This window comes from Brassica rapa, chromosome A05 (genome assembly GCF_000309985.2).
Source record: "Brassica rapa cultivar Chiifu-401-42 chromosome A05, CAAS_Brap_v3.01, whole genome shotgun sequence".
Lineage (NCBI taxonomy): Eukaryota > Viridiplantae > Streptophyta > Magnoliopsida > Brassicales > Brassicaceae > Brassica > Brassica rapa.
The window spans coordinates 27,545,194-27,563,608 of record NC_024799.2 but is presented as its reverse complement, the minus strand read 5'-3'; the positions used below and the strand labels follow the sequence as shown (position 1 = coordinate 27,563,608).

General features: G+C 35.8%; 5 protein-coding genes and 1 long non-coding RNA gene across 9 annotated transcripts; 1 reads left to right on the top strand and 5 right to left on the bottom strand.

The window, feature by feature from the left end:
- Positions 1-6: 6 nt before the first annotated feature.
- On the bottom strand, positions 7-2,727 carry LOC103870999. Its single transcript, XM_033291488.1, has one exon. The coding sequence runs from the start codon at positions 1,478-1,480 to the stop codon at positions 1,166-1,168; it is 315 nt and encodes a 104-aa protein (XP_033147379.1). The 5' UTR covers positions 1,481-2,727; the 3' UTR covers positions 7-1,165.
- Positions 2,728-4,379: 1,652 nt separating this feature from the next.
- LOC103870970 (E2F transcription factor-like E2FF) lies at positions 4,380-7,034 on the bottom strand. Its single transcript, XM_009149169.3, has 11 exons — positions 6,705-7,034; positions 6,550-6,617; positions 6,414-6,466; positions 6,267-6,344; positions 6,132-6,188; positions 5,906-5,984; positions 5,655-5,722; positions 5,492-5,564; positions 5,329-5,390; positions 4,869-5,235; positions 4,380-4,780 (listed from the first exon to the last, which is right to left on the bottom strand). The coding sequence occupies exons 1-11, from the start codon at positions 6,803-6,805 to the stop codon at positions 4,710-4,712; spliced, it is 1,077 nt and encodes a 358-aa protein (XP_009147417.1). The 5' UTR covers positions 6,806-7,034; the 3' UTR covers positions 4,380-4,709.
- A 5-nt stretch (positions 7,035-7,039) lies between these two features.
- Positions 7,040-8,832, bottom strand: LOC103870972 (protein transport protein SEC13 homolog A). 4 transcript variants are annotated; one of them, XM_009149172.3, is made up of 2 exons: positions 8,679-8,832; positions 7,040-8,153 (listed from the first exon to the last, which is right to left on the bottom strand). In XM_009149172.3, exon 2 carries the CDS (start codon positions 8,145-8,147, stop codon positions 7,239-7,241), a length of 909 nt encoding a protein of 302 aa, XP_009147420.1. In that variant the 5' UTR covers positions 8,148-8,153; positions 8,679-8,832; the 3' UTR covers positions 7,040-7,238. The 4 variants fall into 4 exon arrangements, with proteins under 4 accessions (XP_009147420.1, XP_009147421.1, XP_009147418.1 ...); XM_009149173.3 differs by having other exon boundaries at positions 8,671-8,799; XM_009149170.3 differs by having other exon boundaries at positions 7,040-8,156; positions 8,671-8,787.
- Positions 8,833-11,766: 2,934 nt separating this feature from the next.
- Positions 11,767-14,018, bottom strand: LOC117134045. Its single transcript, XR_004458153.1, has 2 exons — positions 13,747-14,018; positions 11,767-13,600 (listed from the first exon to the last, which is right to left on the bottom strand). It is a non-coding gene; the product is annotated as an uncharacterized LOC117134045 (long non-coding RNA).
- A 287-nt stretch (positions 14,019-14,305) lies between these two features.
- Positions 14,306-17,215, top strand: LOC103870974 (protein NRT1/ PTR FAMILY 5.9). The gene is made up of 4 exons (XM_009149177.3): positions 14,306-14,605; positions 14,688-14,905; positions 15,547-16,094; positions 16,182-17,215. Exons 1-4 carry the CDS (start codon positions 14,551-14,553, stop codon positions 17,074-17,076), a joined length of 1,716 nt encoding a protein of 571 aa, XP_009147425.1. The 5' UTR covers positions 14,306-14,550; the 3' UTR covers positions 17,077-17,215.
- On the bottom strand, positions 17,175-18,382 carry LOC103870973. The gene has a single exon (XM_009149176.3). The coding sequence runs from the start codon at positions 18,252-18,254 to the stop codon at positions 17,307-17,309; it is 948 nt and encodes a 315-aa protein (XP_009147424.1). The 5' UTR covers positions 18,255-18,382; the 3' UTR covers positions 17,175-17,306.
- Between the last annotated feature and the right edge of the window lie 33 nt (positions 18,383-18,415).

The following is an 18,415-nucleotide window of genomic DNA, read 5'->3' as shown; positions in this document are numbered from 1 at the left end:
AGGATTCCGAATCCGATTGGACTCGAAATAAATAATCGAATGGGTCCTAAATTGCTATATATGAAGAATCAATACCGAATCCAACTCGGACCGGAAATCGAATGAGCATCCGAAACTATTCGAAAGGTAAATATATATCTAAAATATTAGTTATAATTATACTTATAATAATTTAAATTAAAATGATAAATTAAATATATTAGTTATTTTCAATATTTTGTGCATTTTTAGATAAAATAAGATAGTTTTAATAGAAATACTCAAACAAAACTGTGGGTGTGACTGGTAATCATCATAGGAATAATAGGAATGGATAGAAAAGGAATGAGTAGGAATAAAATTTTAGAAATGATGGTTCTTTATCAAAATTAATGAGGAATAGATTTGTTCTATAATTCTCTACGAACAAAGGAATAAAGAGGAATGAATTTCATTCCACATGAATGGTAAAAAAATTAAGGAATATTAAGGAACATAGTGTTCCTTCTCGTTCCCTTGGTCATGATTATTTCTTGGTATATTTGGATAGTTTGGATACAAAATACCTGAACTAAATCGGATAATATGGTTTCAAAAATGGTTTCCTGATTCATTGTCTGCCCATGAAACATGATAGCCATTTAAGACCAGAGAAACAAGATGGACATGGGACTTTAAGCAACAGCGAAGCACCACAATACATTGAAACACACAGATACCATTTTGATTAGTTATATCATTAGGGTACGCCAAAGATATATAACTAACACAAATGTTTTTGAAGATAATAGTAGTGTAAGCCTTTTATCTGGATAAACAAATCAAGAGGCAAGTGTTTTCACTGCTCTGTAAGTCTCTTGGTAGCTCATCTGATATCTTTATCCGCCACTAATCTCACCGCATCAAAACATCCTCGCCACTTAATCTAGCGCCGTTAGTATGTATTGATTATAATTAGCAGTGTGCGTAGTGCACTTGATTTTCTTATATATATGACTTACAGAGATGTGTGAAGAAGGTTTGTGACTAAAGAAATTGATTTGTGCATCAGTTATGTGGATACTATCAAGGATAGTATGTATTTTGTGTATCAATTAGTGAAATAAAATATGAATGAGAATATTAAAAAGAAAGTTTGATTCATTATAAATATATTATTATCATTAATAAATAGATACATAAAACATTAAAAAGGTGAAGCAGCAGAAACATAATTAACATTAAGACAAATGTTTCTGAACATCTTAATAGGGTAAGCTTTGCCAGGAAAGAGAAGCAAGAAGCAAGTATCAGGGATTACTGAAAAGACTGCTCTGCAACAATCTCTTGTTAGCCTTCTGTAATCTTTGCCTGATGCTAATTTCAACGCATCGAAACATCCTGGTATGCTATTTATATTCTCTGTCGAACAATAATTACCAGCTTCTGATTGTAGGAAAACCAATGCCGAGACTAGGGCTAACACCATAAACATCACGTCGGTTTGTTTTAGTTTCATCATTTAAAACAAAAAAAGAAGATTCTTCAGAAAACAAAAACAAAAAATTGTTTGAAAGGGTTGGATTGTTTGTGGAGTTGAGATCTTCGTTCGGTGAATAAATAGAAAAAATAATTTGTATTAGAGTGTTGTGCGGTGAAGAAAGTTTGACAGTTTTGGAAAGTTTGACAGTTTTTTTTTGACCAAATCTTATAATATACTCATTTTGTTTAAAAATAAGTGTTACTTTGACGACGAAAATATATATAAGTTATTATTAATTACACATCACTGACCAATAGTATTCAAGATAAATAACATTATTTATAAAGTCAATGGAAATTTTAATTAATTTTCAGCTCAAAATAAGTATAATTTGCATTGAAATTGTAAGTGACACATTTTTATAACAAGAAAAAAAATTATAATGACACTTATTATGAAAAAAATATGGAGTATTATCCCATCTTTGAAGAAATAAAAATCATCCAACTTAAGAAATGAATAAATTAGATATCATATCTCCATTTTTATTCAAAACAAAGCCAATCTTTAAAAACAAAATCATTCTTATATAATGCCTATCAAAGAAAGAATATCAGTCATAACTCATTTATACTTGATTTACTCAATCACAATAATCACTCCATCGTATATTCTCCTTAATAATTGTATGATGCTCTTATTTATTTTTTGATTCATATAGCTCTACTATATAGAGCTATGTAACTCCCATTATATCAATGATACAAACAAGTCAGGGGCAGATCAAGTGTTTCTTTGAGGAGGCTTGAAGATGCTTTTGGTTAATACTTGATAGAAAGGCCAAGGAGACTTGATTATTAATTTCTTTATTTTTTGGACCGAAGATCTATTTTTCAAATATTTAATTTTACTTGATCATCTTCTGGACATGAAACATAAGGCATTTAAGACCAGAGAAACAAGATGGACATGGGACTTCAAGCACAGCGAAGCACCATTTTGATTATATCTTTAGGGTACTCCAAAGTTAAATAATTTTTATTTTTATTTTTATTTTATTTTTAACACCAAAGTTAAATAATTAACATAAATGTTTTTGAAGATATTAGTATTGTAATCCTTTTATCAGGATAAACAAATCAAGAGGCAAGTGTTTTCACTGCTTTGTAATCAATCTCTTGGTAGCCATCTATCTTTATCCGCCACTAATCTCGCCGCATCAAAACATCCTCGCCACTTAATCTAACGCCGTTAGTGCGTAGACGCTAATGAGATCTTTGTATTGCGTAGACGCTAGTGAGAACTTCGAATCGCTATCTAGAAGAACTGATGAAACTGATCAGTATGCATTGATTACAATTAGCTGTGTGCGTGCACTTGATTTTCTTATATATATGACTTACAGAGATGTGTGAAGAAGGTTTGTGACTAAAGAAATTGATTTGTGTATCAGTTATGTGGATACTATCAAGGATAGTATATTAATAGGATGTATTTGTGTATCAATTAGTGATATAAAATATGAATGAGAAAATAGAAAAGGAAAGTTCGATTCATTTTAATTATATTATTATCATTAATAGATACATAAAACATTAAAAAGGTGAAGCAGCAGAAACATAATTAACATTAAGACAAATGTCTCTGAATATCTTAATAGGGTAAGCTTTGCCAGGAAAGAGAAGCAAGTAGCAAGTATCAGAGCTTACTGAAAAGACTGCTCTGCAACAAGCTCTTGTTAGCTTACTGATATCTTTGCCTGTTGCTAATTTCAACGCATCGAAACATCCTGGTATGCTATTTATATTTTCCAGCGGACAATAATTACCAGCTTCTGATTGTAGGAAAACCAATGCCGAGACTAGGGCTAACACCATAAACATTACGTTGGTTTGCTTTAGTTTCATCATTTAAAAAAAAAATAAAGATTCTTCAGAAAACAAAAACAAAAAATTGTTTGTAAGGGTTGGATTGTGTGTGGAGTTGAGATCTTCGTTACGGTGAATAAATAGGAAAAATAATTTGTATTAGAGTGTTGTGTGGTGAAGAAAGTTTAACCGTTTTGGAAAGCTTGAAATACTTTTGTTTGACCAAATATTATAATATATTATCCCATCTTTGAAGAAATAAAATTCAACTAACTTAAGAAATGAATAAAGTAGATATCTCATGTTTCAAAAATAAAAATCATTCTATGTAGATATCATATAGTAGAAAGAAAGTAGAAATGAAATAAAAGAAATCATTCTATGTAGATATCATTCTATGTAGATATCATGTTTAAAAAAAAAATAAAGTAGAAATGAATAAAGTAGATATCATGTTTCAAAAAAAAAAAAATTCTCCATTTTTATTCAAAAGAAAAGCATTCTTCAAAAGAAAAAAAATCATTCTTATATAATGCCTATCAAAGAAAGAGTATCAGTTATAACTCATGATTTACTCAATCACAATAATCACTCCATCATATATTATCCTTAGTAATTGTATGATTCTCTCATTTATTATTTGATTTATATATAGCTATACTACATAAAGCTATGTAATTCTCATCGTATCAATTACAATTCATATATTTCTCATAAGTTAATAATGCCTACTATATAGTATATACTACTTTCAATCGTCTAGGAAATTCGAGGTTCACTTTTGTATGTGTTAGTTCGTGTTTTAATAAAACAGAAACAATATTAATGTGGAGACATTATCTTCAGCTTCGAAGAAACTATAAATTGAACAAATATTTGTTTTCTTAATGGGGGGCATCTTGAAGTTTGAGCTTAGATCAGTCTCCGAGCAATCTAACGCATCGAAACATCTGTATGAGTCATGAAAGTTTTGACCTATGAAACATTTGAATATTAAGAGATTCACAGTCAAATGTGCTATCATTAGACGATCCTTTTTGCATAGTTTACTTGTGACAGAAGGTGCAAAGTCAAAGAAAAACATAAATAAATGCTTTGTAGAACCTGAAAAAAATCTAATGATGCCAAACCAAATATAGGAATAAACATTTATAGTAAGTTCAGGAGAGTACGAATTCGAATCTAGATGGATGGAAGGAGCTAGTCCACTAGACAAAGTCACTGGGGCAAAAAAATTACATGGATTTTTTTTTGTTGGGTGTGACTTTTATTGACAAATAACAACAATACGTTGATTCTTGATTAAGGAAGACTAGAAAACTATGATGTTCTGTGAGTTTATATGCTCTCATCATGTACCCAGTGAAAACAATCTACCTTTGGGGGCGCACAGTAATGTTTTATTTGCGATCAAGCTCTGCAAACCATTTGTTCCATGCCTCCGTGTAATGCCCAAGAAGACCAGTTACATCTGTTTTAGCCACAACAATTAAATATAACGGAATCAAGAATGCATGATTATTACTTTTTTAACATGCTTGCCTAACTGTGGTTGTTACCTTGATTGCAATACTGAGGTTTGTAGGTAGAAGAAAGGGCCTCGAGATCTTGCAACCTTCCGCTATTATTGGTTCCAGCATTGTTGTTGTTGTTCTTCTTAGATGCACCTGTTGGCGAGAATGGTCCAAACACATAGGTCTTTGCAGCTGGTTTCTTTTCCTCCTCGTCATGTTTATTATATCCGTTCTGTACGTAGTTTGATGAACAATCTGTTTTGTTTCTCTTTGTACTAAAGTTGGTGATCTCTGTTCCAAAGACCCGCTTCTTGGATTCATTGGTGGAGTTAAACAAGGTTGATCCTTTTTCGGTTAAGCTTTTGGACCCCAACCACTTGTATGCTGGTTTCCTAGTCCCTGGTATATGTGTCTGTGGGCAAAGCAATAAAGAAAGAAAGATGAAACACTGGAAATTAGTAATTTGAGGGTTAAATGTATCTGGTTAATGAGCAAAACACTCTACCTTCTCGATTAACTCCATGGAGGATAACACATTTGCAATGTCGTAAAGCCGTCTAACTTTAGCTGTTAAATCATTTTCAGATATTGGTGGGTTGGTTCATGGTAGTATCAACTATTTATGCAATAACCAGAGATGAAGAAAGTTAAGGAAAGAGAGAGTTTACTTCTCATATGCATTGGATCTTGAGAGTCGCTCAGCAAGGCTTTTGCAGCACTATCCAGTGTGATGAGATCATCCTAAAGTGAAAGCAGCAAAGAGGGGGGTTATAGGACAATTTCACAAAGTGTGTGAAAGAAGAGAGGTGCGTAGTGGAATAAATAACTCACATGAGAGCAAAGAAACATCTTAACAAAGTTCTGGGAAAGTAGCCAGAGAGAACTCTCCTTCTTGTGGTCTGAAAAGAAGTATAATAAAGTTAGCTCTTTTAACACAAATCTTATCCTCGGAAAATTTTATCAAATGCCAAGAGTGATTAGCAATAACAAGACTTGTGGTTTTTATCTACTAGGAAAGAAGATGTATTTAATGATTCCAACAACATAAATAAAGAAAAAAGGAGTAGAAAGAGAAGAGATACCCAATTTAGAGAGTGAGGAGTTGTCTTGATCATCAGGCGTTAAACATAAAGACTCTTCACTTTCATCATCATGTGAAACCTATCACAGAGAATTGTGTTAGATCAAAACTAAAGGGGGGGCATGGAACCCTTGTTAATGACCACTCAAAGATAATCCACAACCACTTAGAGAAACTACTAAAAAAATCAACAATGTAGAATCAGCAAAATGTGATGCTTTGTATACCTTGTCCGAGTTGCTGCAGATACTTGAGGTACCAAAACCCTCTCTCAATCCTTCTTCCTGTAAACAAAAGCAAAGATGAAAAAACCATTCTCCCTGAAAACAGACAGTATTGAGTAGCTATTTAAAGTATTATACCTTGAGATGATGAAGAGAGCGAGGAATGTGGAGAAAACCATTCCAAGAGTAAAGATTCTTGCCTTTTCTAGACACAACCTGAGTGAGAGAGAGACATAGAGAATCTCAGCTCCTAAGACAGAGTGAAATGAGTGAGTGAGAGTGTACCTCAATGCTCTCCAGTATATTGACTACATCATATATACGCCGTCGTTCAACTCCTGCCACACAACAATTGTTCTTATGGAATCCCACCCAATAAAAAAAAAAGCTTTTAAGATCTCAAAGAATTTCTGAATCTCACCTAATTTGGCAGCGGCCTCATCGATGCCAAACAAATCAACATCGTCTCGATTATATATCCTCACGAAACTGGATCGTACGTACGTACGTACACACATTAGAAACCAAATCTGGTGGAAACAAATTATCGAGAGAGAGGGAGAGATGTAAAAATACTTGGAGACGAGAACGCCTAGAGATTTCTCCTTGCGGCTATACGATTGGAGAGCGAGAGCATCCACATCTTGAGACGACACAATCCATGGCATTTTCTCCATCTGGAGATTGCAGATCTCTTTCTCTCAGAGCTTTTGGCGTGACTTTTTTACCAAAGCAAGGAGGAGGAAGCGGGGGAAAGGAGTTTTCGAATTATGTAAACTAGCGCTTTTTTGCCATCTCTTCAATTACCAAAACACCCATTCCCTCCTCCTCTTTTTTAACTCTACCTAACATTGTAAATGGTTGCAGTCATTCAGCGCCATCGCCAAATCCCAAATAAAAAAGAAGGTTTGTAAATCAAATTAATTTCTTTCAAATATTTTGCAATCTTTCGGTGTCTGATAATAAAATACATAACACATGTTTTTACGAGAAACGTAAGCAGAGAAAGCATCTAGAGGATGGTAAGAAACAAAAAATGTATAAAGCAACCACATTTGATACTTACTACAACAAAATAAATCACAATGAAACAAACAGGAATAACACAATCTAAGGCTCAACGACGGTCACTTGTTCCCACTCTCCATCCACAGCCTCTTTCCACACCGTTACGTTATTGTTCCCATCCGACACCGCCAGCAAGTTACCCGTCATCGACCACGTCACCCTCCACACCGGCGTCTTGAAATCTTTCAATACCTTCCCTTCCCACTGCTCTCCTTCTTTCCCCACCGTCCATATGATCACACTCCCATCCTCCGACCCACTCGCTATCGTCGACTTCGGCAGACCCAAGTTCGGTGCCCACGCCACGTCCCTCACCCAGTCCTTGTGCTTGTGTAGCGCCGGGAAACAGTCCATCTTCCACGACCCGTTTGCGAATTTCCACACCTTCACCGTACTATCACACCCTCCCGACGCTAACTTGTAAACCGGCTCGTGCATACCGGAGCTAACGAGCGCCCCTGGCTCCGTCGCTGGTGCCCACGACACCGAAGTGACTCCGACCGGGTGAGCTTGGTCTATCTTCGTCGTGTCCCAACCGCCATCGGCTCTGGCCGAGAAGACAGAGATGTTTCCGTCGGATGCTCCGCAAGCTAAGGAGAGACCGAGCTCGTGAGGAGCCCAAGCGATGGAGTTGACTGATACTTTGTGGTCTGTGAAGACGTGAGACTGCGTCCATTCGTTATTGTTTCCTTCTTTCCATATTATGATTTGCCCGTCGTAGGAGCACGAAGCGAGGAGCGAATCGTACTTCGGGTGGGCCCAGGCGACTTGCCAGACGGGACCTCTGTGGCCGGTTAAGGTAGCTAGCTGCTGAGATCCGCCGCTGTTGCTCACTCCGGTTATCTTGATGGTGCCGTCTGATGAGGCAGTTGCTATTCGCTTTCCGTAGTAATCCATGACGACATCGTGGACAATGTCGCTGTGACCTGTCTCGATCTTCTGGGGAGGCATGTTTCCCTACTAAAATGTGGATTTAATAAGAAAAGTTTCAACAAACATAAAAATTGAGACCAAACATATCTTGTGATAGAAACAGAAGTATGCAATTCAAATCAAAGAGGGAACACAAGCCACTCCGACCAGATATGATACAAAACACACACTTTTAATAAGCAAAAGAATTCAACTAATTATTACAGCCGAGGCGTGCATGGAGATCAACGTGAACAAGACAAAAGAAAAAAAAAACATGTTTCATCAATAAGTCATAGACAGAGATGAAAGCATGAATCGATCTACCAACACAATCACCATAACTAAACCATACAATAAAGTTTCAAAAAGCCAGCACAGAGTCCAATTAAATTCTAACAAGATAAGCAAAGAGAGGTCCATGTTGTAAAAATCCATTCAAGAGACAAGCTGTGGATCTAAATCTAGCGAATCCTAAGGATAATCATCGGAAGCTCGAGCTCAAGCTCAAACTCAAACGAGAGATAAAAGGGATGAGTGAATCAAAGGAAGAGATACGAACGTCGTTACCAAGTTTTTATTCTTTGTCCAAAACTCTCAGATCTGCCAAAGGAGAGCGAGCGAGATTGAGAGAATGAAGCGAAAAGTAAATCGTAGAGCTACTACTGTTTCCCTTATTACCGATTCTACCCCTGCTTGTTGAAATGACAATACTACCACCGCATCTTGCTTACTTGTATTTACGGAACTAGCCCCTAAAACCAACCAATTGGGAACTGCTCTCGTCACACGATCTTTCGTTTCGGTCGGTCGTACCAGCACCGGTCTTTTCCCGGTTATCTCGAATCCCAACATATGACACCTGTTTTCGATTCCATCTGCTGATCAAGAGCTGGTTAGTTATCTTGGTTGGAGCATTTGAATGACACCATTGGGGTGAGGCGTCAGTGTTGCGACTTGGGAGACAATAGCGTCAAATCAATACATTCAACTGCCCATGTTGTTTGAATCCTGGAAAACCAATACTATTATTACCTACTACTTTATTTACCCTGCAATAATAAACAAAACAAAATTTTGAAAGTAAATAGGTTAATATATAAAGTTATTATGGTCATATTTTAATATTCGTAAAAAAAATTGTGATGTAGTGTACAGAATGGATCAAACTAAGACTTCCTAGCTATCTCATTATTGATTGGAGATGTTCCACCCCATTTTTTTATTTTATTAGAATTAGATATAGAAGAAAGAAACCTAGTATATGCGTATGTCGACATTAGTGCATTTAGGATAGAGACATATATAAGTCCAAATTATATGGTTAAAAACTAAGAAAGTTGGTCTTACACTACTAAGGTCTTTTAATGTATTCTTCAAAACTTGTTATCTTGAGACAGGCGTCGTATAGCAATTTAGCAGAACACGTCTGACGAAACCAAACATTAACATATATGATAATACTAGTATAATCAAGAGTCCATTTGATATGGTTAAAAAAAAGAAAAAAAAAAAGTATAACGGTTTAACAAAGTATTGTTTCAGTCATATTTAAATACTTACTTGGAGACTATAATGTTGTGTAGACAGGCACCATAAGAATACTATATTATCTTTAAATGTTAGTGAATAACACAAGCATTAAACTATATATTATATATGCCAGTGATAATTAATTTGGTAGCACCAAACCAATACAACCTTGTAACTGTTATATCACATTGATATATAGAAAATACAAATTTAGTGCTTATGCAGGTGTAGTCACCTTATATCTCGTGAAAGAAACATGAGCTCGTTAAGTGCGAGTTTACGTAGCATGTAGGTAAGGATTAGGAACGCGCGCAAAGATTACGTTTATAATTTTAAACAGCAACTTCTTGATGTTTAGTTATTTTTTATTATTATTTGTTTGCAACTGGTTTTGATCGCTTTCTGACTGCAGACTGCAGTTGAGAATATTTGTTTTTATTCTTCCGTCATGAGCAACTCCGCCTATGAATTGCACCCATAAAAAACTCCGCTTATGAAGTAAAAGCTTCTATTCATGAATTGATGTTTTCCCATGTAGATACAGTTCTATATGTTCCCCCTTCTCCTGTGTAGTCCAAAATGATATCCATCTCACTAAACCACCATAGGTGGGGTACGCTACACCATATACTGCAATTCATATTTTTGTAATCATTGGTTACGTTATTTACTGAAAATATAGTTTAAATTTCGATTAGAGTTTTATTTATACATAGTACGATTTACAACTTTCAGATATATTTTATATGACCGTTGTTTGAAATTATATTCTTTTTTTGTGTGTAAATGTTAAAATTTAGACCAAACTTTTCAGTTTTTAGAATGGTGGCAAACCACTTATTACAAGAAGAGGAGAAGGAACAAAGACAAAAGAGCAAGAAATTACAATCCAACAAAGAATATGATATCGAAAGCTAAATGTATAGTCAGATGATCTATTTATATTCTAATAAATAATCTTTAAAGTTAATACTCACTTATTAAAACAAACAGTTACGGTGTCTAGAATAATTTTCTAAAACTCACAAATTAAATATTTGTCATAATCTACATCATAACTTCATAGTGAGTTTTCTGGTTGTTAAGCAGTCATGTTGTCTACAAACTAGTGATATATGTTTTCTCATCAACAGTCTTAACTTTGTTGCAATATTTATTTCTTTTAAATTGTTCATTAACTTCAAACGCGAACGTACATTTACATCTCAATAGCTTTCGCAAGTCACGTGCTCAACGAACGTAGCACGTGTTTCTCCCAGGTTCTCAACAGTGGAGCTATATATAGTTTCCATTATAATTTTGATATAAGCTTTTAGTTATATAAAAAACCCTTTATTTAATTAATACGACATTCAATCTACACGAACATATGCTAGTATATCATGGTGATATTTTGTATATTTTAAGAGTTATCAATCTAAATGATATGATCTGCATAAACCACTTAATACAGAAACAAAGCTAGTTTTTGTTTACTTGTTCTAGTTTTGTTTTGTAAAAAGCTAATACATGTAATCATAAATGTTAATGAAGATAGTTATATTGAATAATCTATGTATTTAACAAGTATAGATAACTTATATATAAAACCCCAAATTGAGCCTGACTGCACTCTTCAGTGGTATTTTGTAATATTATAATTTATAAAAATAAAACTATTGGACGATGAATCATCTTCACTTTCTGTGACTTCAGCATTATTGGGCCATGTTAATTGAAAAAAATTTACGTACAAACAATATTTTCAATAACCTTGTAGAATAATCAATGATTTGTTTGTGAAAAAAAAGGATGAAAAAGATAGGATCCAGTGGAATATCGGGGAGTGACGTAGATAAATCCACGTCGACAAAGGCATGATCCACGTGGCAATATACACATCAGGGAAGAGAGAAGATTGATGCACGGAAGCTACTCTTTAACAGTTTGGTGCGAGTCACCATATTGTGGCACTCAGGACACCACCTTTCTCCAAAGGCAAACCCTAAAGTTGATTCTATCATTCTTTTTCTCAAGAAAAGCTTTTGCTTTTTCAACCATTATCGCATTATTGATATCTAATAGAAATTTATCATCGAAAATAACACTTATCATAGCCAAAAATCTTTAGTAAGTAACTTCGTACTTAACTGAAATTTTATCTTATATATGCATGTAGTGTAAAGTCTCCAAACATTCCGGACATATGGCTATAAAAACCATGCGTACCATATTAGAGTTTTGGTATAATGCGTTTTCTTTAGACCATTTGTGAATCATAGCTCACTGTGCCTCTGTATCATCGAGCGTTGAAACAAGTCTCGATCGATACAATGCGTTTTCTTTAGACCATTTGTTATCTAATCCCTCATCTAGCTCTGGCAATGAAGAACTCCAATCTAATGGCGATTGGCAGATGACCAATCACCATCAACGTTGCATCTCTGCAAATGTTTGTAGATTAGATTTAATCTCAAAAGACAAAGACATATATAATTCCCACAAAGTCAGTCAGTGAAGCTAAAAAGTTGTGTAAAAAATGGACAAAAGTATAGAACACTTTTAATCTTTGTTTTTTTCCACGATCGCTTTTAATTTATCTCACTTTTTGACGTAATTTGGACATGTAAGACATCGTAAGTGATACTAACGTCATACTAAAATCAACTTCACAATTATACAACGTACTCTTTATCTTATTTATAACATTCCTTGGATTAAGAAGCCACAAGTGTATAGACGCATCCGCTGTAATACATGACACTTGGCATATTGAGAGAACACGTGTTTCGTTGTTTTCGCTATTCATTATACGTGCCACATGAGACCTACCTAACGACACACTTATTGTATGTAGTATATTCTTAGTGATACCTTAGTTAGAAAAATCAATGTTTTTTTTTTTTTGGTAAAAATCAAAGTTTGTTTGGGACTTTTTATCTAAAATAAATTTAATATGCGTCGCTCCGCAATGAATTAGCTCAAACACCAGACTAAGCAAATACTAAGCACGAAAATGAAATTTCACATACAAACCTTCCGTTCCAGATGTTTTTGATAAAACTAACAATACGTGAAAGGAAAATTATATAAATTAGAAACACATAAATAAAATATCAAGTTGAAAAAAGGAAACATTAGCACACAAAAGATGAAGCTTATATATATATATATTTTTTCCGAGCACAGACTTTAGAATTTTAAGTAAAGTTTTGAACGGATTTTTTTTTCTTTTACCATATCTATTATTCATTGTTTTGTAATTTTCTTCGTTTATTACTGGTTATATTTGTCTACATCCATTAAAATTTTCAAATTAATGTAAGCATTTAGTGTAAAAATACACAAAAATGCATAAATAGAAAAGAAAACTGCGATATATTGGAAAATGAAATGTATAGAAACAAGTTTTAATAAAAGAAATACAAAGTAAAACATAAAAGACGTAAAATCTACATATGGAACCGATAGGCCTAATAAAAATGAAAGGAAAATAACTTTGTTGTTTCTTTTTCGAATCAGTATATACGTATAAGGATGAAATATAGTAAAAAGTATATGATAGATCCATTTATAGTGATTACATACCGCATGGTGTTGCATAATTTTGACATATTGATGTATAGCATCCACATGGCCAGAAAAAAAAAGAATCATCCACATTTCCTTTTGGTATTTACGTGATCCACTCTATATATAACTAAAAGGGTGTCGTCGACAAAAAAGAAAAAAGAACAAAGGGATAAGACCAGTAGACTTATTAGTGTTTAGTTATAAATAAACAAATCATTAAAATTAATCTATCACAATTATGTTAAAACTGTTTTTTAGACCGTGGTATTATCAAGGTCCTCGACTTAAATGAAGATTATGGCCTAAATTTTCATAATATATTAGATGTTTATTTAGCGAACTCCTTTAGTCCTTTATGTATATATATAATTACGACGTTCCAACAAAATCATAAATGTTATGTTTCTCTAGTATTTTGAGTAAATTAGCTTAATATACTGCAAAAGGTGAGATACCATACAATGGGGGGAAAATAGTAATGATGGGGGGAAAAAAATTAAGGGGAAATAGAATATGGAGTGCAAATAAGGGAGGTTTGGTGGGTAGGGAATACAAATTCTCTAGTATTTTTAGAGACTTTTTTTGGCAAAGATTTATAGAGACCACTTACATGGCTGTTTTCTAAATATTGTTCCCGTAATTCTCAGAATGTGAAATTTTAGTTTGCTAACGTTTTGTATTTTATTATGGTGTATTTTCTATGTCACACACACACACATATTGTGCTTACGCTGCTAAATTTCAGTTTTGTTAGCAGAATAAAAGTTCTCGTGTTGACAAAAAAAAGTTAGTGTAACGGTTATGAATATATGAATCAACTAGAGTACATATTGAGTTTCCTAATCTACTTCAACCAAGTTGCCGGTTTCACGTATTTCTATTAAATCAGTTTCTTTTTCTCGACAATGTCGACATCTTAGACTCAAATTCTACAAAAAAAAACTCCATCTTTTTAGTAATTTGTTTTGTAATTCTTACCCTCCGTCGTTGGATTTCCATTTTCCCATATCGTTTCAAGTTAATAGAATAAGTATTTAAACATTTTTTTTTGGTCTAATAAGTATTTAAACATTCTATGCAATTATGTACACATGTGAATGCACACTTTCACCCATATACGTATATATACATACATGTAGGTGGAAGGCACAATATATTAAGTTTCCACATATGGAAATTAATCTCTGCCATTAGCGGAAATTTTCAAACACCGGAAAGACTGATTTTAAAACTTATAAATAGGGAATTACATCTCGCTAATCATCAACCTTTTCTCCACTCTTCTACATACAAATAATCAACCTCTCTTTCTCTATCTTTCTCCACACAGACAATAAACACATAAAGACAGCCTCTAATGGATATGGAACAGAAGACAAGAGGACTTGGCAAGTCATGTGCTCTTCTCATAGGTTAATAATTCATCTCTGTCATATTTTGTTTCTTTCATAGATCCAAAACTTCTGTGAAATTAATGATGTTTTTTGTGTATAGTGATTGCGGGAATGGAGAGATATGCGTTTAAAGGAGTTGCATCAAACTTAGTGACATATCTAACAGATGTAGTGAAGATGAGTAACTCAAGAGCAGCCAAGACAGTTAACACTTGGGCGGGTTTCACTTCTATGTTGCCTCTCTTCTCTGCTCCTTTGGCTGATGCGTATTGGGATAGATTCTTCACTATCCTTGCTTCTTCTTCTGTCTACTTTGTGGTACGAATCTTTTACATTAAATTATATCTATGTACATATTTGTATTAGTATATGTTGAAAACTTGAAATACTCACGAGTCATGACGTATATATATACATGTTGAAACTCTCTTCCACCGTAGATTATGCTGTTTATGCCATGAGATTTAGCTACTTGGCCATCTTATGATCCATTATCGTTTTTTGTTTTTAATATTCGTCTATTATTGAAACGGTTTTGTTAATAAACTGATGTATGCTGATAATATGTGGTCTTATATTCCTGTATGCATATGCTAAATCAGTCATACAGTGACCACGTGATGATGTGCACTAAGTAGTATTATAACGAATGGTTTTAGACGGTCTAACTTAAAAATTAGAAAGTGACTATATGTGCTAAGTAGTGTTTGAAAAAAATGGTCAAGACTGTCTTAAATAGTAATGGGTCACCATCAGATTATAATTCTCTTTAACCACTAATGGTATATGTTTCCCTTTTATAATTTGCTTGATAATGGAATTTCGATTATAAATGATGATAGTGCTCATAATGGGTCTTATCGGATCTTATTGGCAAAAAGCTAGCTTAGTGGGAAATTCGATTTTTTTCTTTCCCTTTGATACAAATTTGAATATTAATAATCTTTATTGTTGTAAAGGGGCTAGTGGGACTGACATGGACGGCATTTGCTGGGTCACGCTCAGCTACGAAGACAATCTCCACCTATTTTCTCTACTCTTCACTATGCCTTGTCTCAATCGGGTTAGGTGTCTTAAACCCTTCTCTACAAGCCTTTGGTGCGGACCAGCTTGACCACGACCTTGATAAGGAATTTGAGCTTCTCTCCGGTGATCAAAAAGACGCTAAAGCTACACGAAAGACTCAGTTTTTTCAATGGTGGTACTTTGGCGTCTGCACTGGAAGCCTTATGGGTGTCACAGTCATGGCTTATATCCAAGACACTTTTGGTTGGGTCCTCGGTTTTGCCATACCCGGAATAGCAATGTTCCTGTTGATCTTGTTGTTCTTGTCGGGTTGCGGAATCTATGTTTATGGTGCTGGTACGGGTTTGAAGACGAAAACAACTCCTACGCCTTTTGAGAAGATCCTTAAGTTCATCAAAGGGAGAGTAGTGAAGAAGAAGAAGAAGCAGAGAAGCACATATACACTTGCAGATGAGGATGATTTGGACGCTATGGAGCTAGAGTGAGTTTTCTCACTAACTCAATTTTTTTTTTCAAGTGTGACTTACCATAATGACTGATTCTTGCTCCCTGTTTCTTGCATGTGTAGGCTACAAGAGAGGCCTCTCTGTGAATGCGACGATGACGCTGAGCCTGAAGACATTGAAAAAGCTTCAACAACAACCCCACAGAAAATGGATGATGAAAGTTCAAAAACGGGTTTCTCTGGAGTTGATACAATCAAGTTAGTGCTTCGCCTTTTGCCCATATGGACGATGCTTCTCATGTTTGCGGTCATCTTCCAGCTACCAGCGACCTTTTTCACCAAACAAGGCATGACCATGAAGCGAAACATCGGTCCCAGCTTCAAAATCCCCCCTGCTACCCTACAAAGCACCATTACTCTATCCATAATCCTTCTCATGCCGCTGTACGAGAAGATCTTGATCCCTGTCACCAAAAGAATCAAGAACAACGGTCAAGGCATCTCCGTGATGGAAAGAATGGGAGTTGGAATGTTCCTATCCATCATCGCCATTGTCATCGCGGCAATAGTCGAAAGGAAAAGACTAGACATAAGCCAAAAGGTGAAGACGTTACCTGACTACGATCCAGAGACCGTCCCGTTCAGCATCTTCTGGCTGCTACCTCAGTACATCCTCCTGGGAATCTCGGATATATTCACAGTGGTTGGGATGCAAGAGTTTTTCTACAGCGAGGTTCCGGTTAGAATGAGAACAATGGGGTTTGCTCTCTACACAAGCGTCTTTGGCGTTGGAAGCTTTGTGAGCGCAGGGCTGATCTCAGTCGTGGAGGCTTATTCGACCTCAACAGGTGAAGGGCAAAACTGGTTTGCAGATGATATGTCGGAAGCTAGGCTAGACAAATACTACTGGCTGCTTGCTCTTACAAGTACTATAAGCTTTGTGGTCTACATAGTTCTATGCAAGTATTTCAAGAGTAGTAGTGATCAAGGCAGTGAAGAAGAAAAAGCCCCTAAATAAGAGTTTCGATTTCTCTGACTTAAGAACTAACCGTTTGCCACAATACTACATGAGTGATCTAACTGTAATAGCTTAAGAAGTAACTAGCAAGAAGACACTTTTTTCTCTGTTACAAACGCAAAAGATTTAAACTTTATTATTTCGTGTGTTTGGTTACATTACATATCATTTCATCAACAACATTTCTAGAAAATCAACAGAAAAAAGTCTGAAACTTTGATCTAATACCTTTAAGCGTGTGAGCTGATGATTCCATTAAGAGCAGTTTCCTTAGCTACGTGGTTATCTTGTCGAACCTCGTCTTCTTCTTCATCAGAATCAAGAGTGAAGTTACTCAAATTTTCCATCTCAGCTCCGAGAGGCCGATACTTTGAATGATCCTCACGGAGAAAACCTTTCTTGCTTGCAACGACGGAGAACAACGCAGTAGCTAAAACCACCATGAGAGCCAAATGACAGTTAAACTGAAGCGTAGCTATAGCTTTGGCCCTGTGATAATCACCGTGTCCTTTGCACTTGACGGTGAAATTGCCTCTGCTCTTCTCGTGAAACGAGCAGTTGTTAGTGATCAACCCCGTGAAGAACGATATACCCATCTGCAGAAACCACGTTCCTTGCAGTATCAAACCGACCCCGCGCCCTAGCTTCGCGAATCGATGCGTGGTTGAGTCGGATTTGAGCTCGAAGACCGTGGAGAAGACGCAGATGGCGATGGGGACGAGCATGAGATCGTAGTAGCGGTTCTCGATTCCGGAAGTATCCTTCTTCTGGAGGTAGAACATGAGAAACTCCTCGATGAAGCCGAAGAGAAGCAACAGGCTCGTGATCGAAGACGGAAGAGCAGCAAAGGATCCGTTTTTGGAGTTGACCAGATGGGTTACGACGGCGTAGACTAGGAATAAAACTGCGACCGCCAGGATCTGTAACTGGAGCATCGATCCGACCCGGTCGCTGGATCCGATTGAGCTGAAGAAGGAGTAAATCGAGTTGGCTATGAACAGAGACGAAAGCAGAGCTACGGGGGTGGAAGACGATCCAGTAGATTTGGGCGGAGACGGAGTGATCTGATCCGCCGTAGGGGACGATGGATTCGGATCGAGGTTCGAAGAGTCCAGTGACTCCCACGCGCCGATCACCGCAAACCCGCCGCCGGCGACGGCGTAACTCAATATACCCATGAATTGAAATCTCCGAGTTCCTTTTTTTGATCTCTTTCGATGAAGTTTCCGCCATTGACGGCTTAACAGAAAAAACTCGACCTCGATCCTCCGGGTAAACCGGAAAGACCCGACCCGAATAACCAAATGTGTGGTAGACTGATGGCCCAATAACCTATTAT

Bases quoted from the DNA above. Each gene is read 5' to 3' on its own strand.
- LOC103870973 (XM_009149176.3), bottom strand. From the start codon at position 18,254: ATGGGTATATTGAGTTACGCCGTCGCCGGCGGCGGGTTTGCGGTGATC.
- LOC103870970 (XM_009149169.3), bottom strand. From the start codon at position 6,805: ATGGAGAAAATGCCATGGATTGTGTCGTCTCAAGATGTGGATGCTCTC. The intron at 5,236-5,328 runs GTAGAGTGTTTT...CTTTGCCCACAG, and splicing joins CCATGGAGTTAATCGAGAAG to ACACATATACCAGGGACTAG. The intron at 4,781-4,868 runs GTAACAACCACA...TGGCTAAAACAG, and splicing joins ACCTCAGTATTGCAATCAAG to ATGTAACTGGTCTTCTTGGG.
- LOC103870974 (XM_009149177.3), top strand. From the start codon at position 14,551: ATGGATATGGAACAGAAGACAAGAGGACTTGGCAAGTCATGTGCTCTT. The intron at 14,606-14,687 runs GTTAATAATTCA...TTTTGTGTATAG, and splicing joins GTCATGTGCTCTTCTCATAG to TGATTGCGGGAATGGAGAGA. The intron at 14,906-15,546 runs GTACGAATCTTT...ATTGTTGTAAAG, and splicing joins CTTCTTCTGTCTACTTTGTG to GGGCTAGTGGGACTGACATG.
- LOC103870972 (XM_009149172.3), bottom strand. From the start codon at position 8,147: ATGCCTCCCCAGAAGATCGAGACAGGTCACAGCGACATTGTCCACGAT.
- LOC103870999 (XM_033291488.1), bottom strand. From the start codon at position 1,480: ATGATGAAACTAAAACAAACCGACGTGATGTTTATGGTGTTAGCCCTA.